The following is a 3,931-nucleotide window of genomic DNA, read 5'->3' as shown; positions in this document are numbered from 1 at the left end:
TCTCTCTCTCTCTCTCTTTCTCTCTCTCTCTCTCTCTCTCTTTCTCTCTCTCACACTCTCTCTCTCTCTCTCTTCCTTTCTGTTTCTCTCTCTCTCGCCCTCTCCTCTCTCTCTTTCTTTCTTTCTCTTCTCTCCCTCTCTCTCTCTCTCTCTGTGTCGCCCATAGGCAACCCCGATATTCGAGATGCACTCTGCGTACCCGAACCGTCAACGGCAGAACACGAGAACGCTCTTAACGACGAATAGAGGGAGAGAATGCCGTCGGAGGAAGCGACGTTTGAAAAGAAACGACTACAGCAGACGCTCCGCTGGAAACAGCGCTGCTAGAGAGAAACACTGTTGAAGAAGAATAGACGAGCGAGCGCACGGGTGGAGAGGAGGTAAAGCGAGCCTCATGGTAAAGCGAGGGAAAGCAGGCACGTGGGGACTCGCGCTTCAGGGGCCTCGTTTAAAATCCCGTGCACACAACTGCATCCAATTCCGATTGGCGCAAACCGAAAATGCGAATTATTTTACATCCGAGAGCCGAAACTGCTCATAACGACTGTTTCGAACGTTAAACAATCGCGAGGAGAGCGTCGCGCCTTTCAACTCGGTGCCTCACGTTTTGCCAACGGCCGGCTCTGGACACGAAATTTCGACACCTGCCGTAGCGCGATATTCGACTCCTACCTTGCCCTGAGCGCGCAGGTCAGCCAGCGTGTCGGTCATCGTGCTGATGTTGCCGACGGTCTTGCGGATCTGGTCAGCGCCCTCTGGTGAGCATCGGTCAGCGACGCGCAGCGCGTACTCGAGGATCGAGCGAATCGCTTTCTCACCTGTCGTTAGCAAGATCATCCTTATTGATATCATGAATATTATTATTATTATTATTATTATTTTAATAAATATTATTCAATTATTTCATCAAAATGTATATTGCATAATTGTTATTGTATAATTATTCATCGTATATACGTGCAAACACCTGCAGGTAACTAACTATGTAGTGAGCTTACACCACGCTTCATTAGGTTAATGCAAAAATGTAAGCTTTCCCAGAGCATTCCAGCACTAGATAAGTTCATTTTACATCACCGTGAGATTCTAGCCAAATGCAATCTTCGCGCCTCCTATCTTCCAATCAACGATCAGTGAACAAACTCTTGCGTGAAGCAAATTTTATTGCCTCACGGACACGAACGATGCGAGATATATCTCAGGGGTCGTTCTAGGGCGAAACACAATAATATTCTATTTTCTACGACTTTTAGAACCATAGCTCGTTTTCCAGAATTTTCCACGCTTGGAAAATTACGATTTAAAATTCCACTACCTTCTACGTTTTCCGGGATCCGTACAGACCCCGTATAAACATCTGCACGTTACTCCATCGCACAGCCGAGCGACGACTCGACTAGCTAACACGCTCGACTAACATTCCGCACGTTGATTGAAACGGAAATGAGCCACAGCGAAATGACAACGGAATCACTAAACGGCTGTTCGGAGGAAATCGAGCGGTGACGCTCCCGCGAGAGATCCTCGCAAATATTCTAGCACGCTAAACGAGTTAAAACCATCGCATCGCATAGGAATAGACGATTACGTTTCGCCGAAAAAGAAACGCTACGCATCGCACGCGGCGTGCCCGAGCTAGCCTAGCAGCGGCAGCAGGGACTCAGTAGTGAAACAGACAGGCTCCCGTATGACTCACGCAGTAAGATACCAGGGGTCGCAGATGATCTAATATTTATAAAGAGCAGAAAAATGTAGATAGAGAGAAGATGAATCTCGGGCGCATATGGGCGAGCCTCCCACTGGGGGGTCGTCACTACTCACCCACTCCGCCGCGGATCGCATTAGGATCTAGCAACCACTCATGCGCAGGAACCAGCTTGCTCTCGATGGCTTGCTGCAATTAGGAAATGTTAACAGGTTAGCTTATCGCACGATGGTCGGTCCGGACACACGCTTTTCGTCTGCATGTTCGTTAGCAGTGAAGAGTATTTTGGTTCATTGTTGTTGCACAATACAGATAATTAGACGTGAACATGCTAATGCAGATTTCACTATCAGATATCACGCGCACATGCACGCACACACGCACTCATTTTTACTCTAGAATATCCATCCTAATTGACCAGAAACGCTTTTCAAACAACAACCTCCAATATCGTCACTAACAGAATGACTTACAAACAGAATTGTAATAAAAGCACAAAGATACGGACATTCGCTTTGCAGCACATTAATAATGTAGAAGAATTCATCGTTGATCAACGACCTTTGCACGAAAGAATGAATTTTTAATTATTGCAATCAGTGATAAATGTTACGGTAAATCGGAAAGAAAAAATCCAATTATGTCCTCATTTCAATTAGATAACTATGTTAAATAATTGCCTATTGTTACAGGCAGCAGACGTATCTGTGCATCACAGTAGGTGACTATAGAGTACAAGCATGTGGAATGGCTCGCAGAATAATATCAGAAGTAGATAAATGTAGGAAAATGTTGTCAGTCGTTCAGATTACACAGTGATACACAAAATGTTCACTATTATTATATGTGTAGCCTACATGCATTTGCACTAAAAAGAAAATTCCCTAGAACACATTTTCATAGCTGCACTGCAATTATATACAGTGTAAGCTACAATAGTACAATAGTACAATACTCAGCTACTACAAGGGGAACCATTAAAGCTTGTGAGTTAACCAGGTCATATTCGCAAACGACATATTTCCATACTAATTATGCACTGCGATTATTACGTATTACGGGGCAATAGTTTCTAAAATATACCCTGATTGTAGGCAGAACAGCACCCCGATTCCAACTGGTATTGAGAGCACCCCATGTTTTGCTTTCCTGGTGCCATTTGAAATGTCCTGAATGCCACTGCCACGCTGGCATATATTTCTTTTCATAACAATATTACTTCTAAATATACGATAATCATCATGAAAAAAACACCAGAGTACGGAAGCATACGGACACATCTAAACAATTTAGACTGCCCTTGGCTTGCGGAGCCTACCCCCCCCCCAACCGCACGCATGCGCGAACGCACGCACGTACGAATGCACGCATGCCAAGCTTCACTCACACACGCAAGCAAGTATGCATACACTTCCAAGTATTCCAACACCGATAATTCTCCGCTCTATTCAAAGCAAATAACGTTCGGAGCTTACGCTACAACAGAAATCCCATTAAGCGGAGAGAAACCCATATTGACAGATCGATTTTCAAATTTATTAAGTCAAGTCCGATTATTTCGAACTCAAACTCAACAACTTCGAGACTCGGAAGAGCGTAGAAAGCCCCGCGACACACTGGTTAGTAGTTAGATAACAGCTGCCAGCAGTTGAATCCTAATCGTACGAGCGAGCTGCAGTCACTTGCTTTCTCTCGCGTGTCAGCTCGGAGAACGATTTTCGTTGCGCAAACACGAGCGGCGTCTGCCAGCTTCCTTTTATCTCACCGATAGCGGGCGAAATCGTCGCGGAGGGCAAGATTTACTTATCAGTGCCCCCGAACGCTCCACACGCGACCAGGGCATCTCAACCCCGCGCTGTGAGCACGCACGGATATCTCACTACTGATGCTGCTGCTGCTCCTGCTGCTCCTCTTGTTGCTGCTGCTGCTGTTGTTGTTGTTGTTGTTGTTGTTGTTGTTGTTGTTGTTGTTGTTGTTGTTGTTGTTGCTACTGCTGTTGCTATACTGCTGTTGTTGTTGTTGCTGTTGCTGTTGCTGCTGCTGCTGCTGCTGCTGCTGCTGCTGCTGCTGCTTCTGTTGTTGCTTCTGTTGTTGCTTCTGTTGTTGCTGCTGCTACTACTGTTGTTGTTAGTGCTGCTGCTGCTACTACTGTTGTTGTTAGTGCTGCTGCTGCTACTACTGTTGTTGTTAGTGCTGCTGCTGCTACTACTGTTGTTGTTAGTGCTG

General features: G+C 45.6%; 2 protein-coding genes across 13 annotated transcripts in view; both read right to left on the bottom strand.

Moving 5' to 3' along the window:
* Positions 1 to 1,916, bottom strand: part of LOC106805209 (vinculin-like) — a 43,277-nt gene extending 41,361 nt beyond the window's left edge. For all 12 annotated transcript variants that reach the window (XM_014806708.1, XM_014806712.1, XM_014806711.1 and 9 more), the window contains exons 1-2: positions 1,822 to 1,916; positions 673 to 818 (exon numbers count right to left, since the gene is read on the bottom strand). In XM_014806708.1, coding sequence (XP_014662194.1) covers positions 673 to 711 — 39 coding nt within the window. In that variant the 5' untranslated portion in view covers positions 712 to 818; positions 1,822 to 1,916. The remainder of the gene's footprint in view (positions 1 to 672; positions 819 to 1,821) is intronic.
* Positions 1 to 3,931, bottom strand: part of LOC106805211 (vinculin-like) — a gene marked incomplete at its 3' end in the record, with an annotated part of 26,655 nt that overhangs the window by 4,639 nt on the left and 18,085 nt on the right.

The sequence above is a fragment of the Priapulus caudatus genome, unplaced genomic scaffold, assembly GCF_000485595.1.
Source record: "Priapulus caudatus unplaced genomic scaffold, Priapulus_caudatus-5.0.1 Scaffold105, whole genome shotgun sequence".
In the NCBI taxonomy this organism is placed as follows: domain Eukaryota; kingdom Metazoa; phylum Priapulida; class Priapulimorpha; order Priapulimorphida; family Priapulidae; genus Priapulus; species Priapulus caudatus.
Note: the sequence above shows the minus strand (reverse complement) of the source record. Positions and strands in the feature narration are given on the sequence as shown.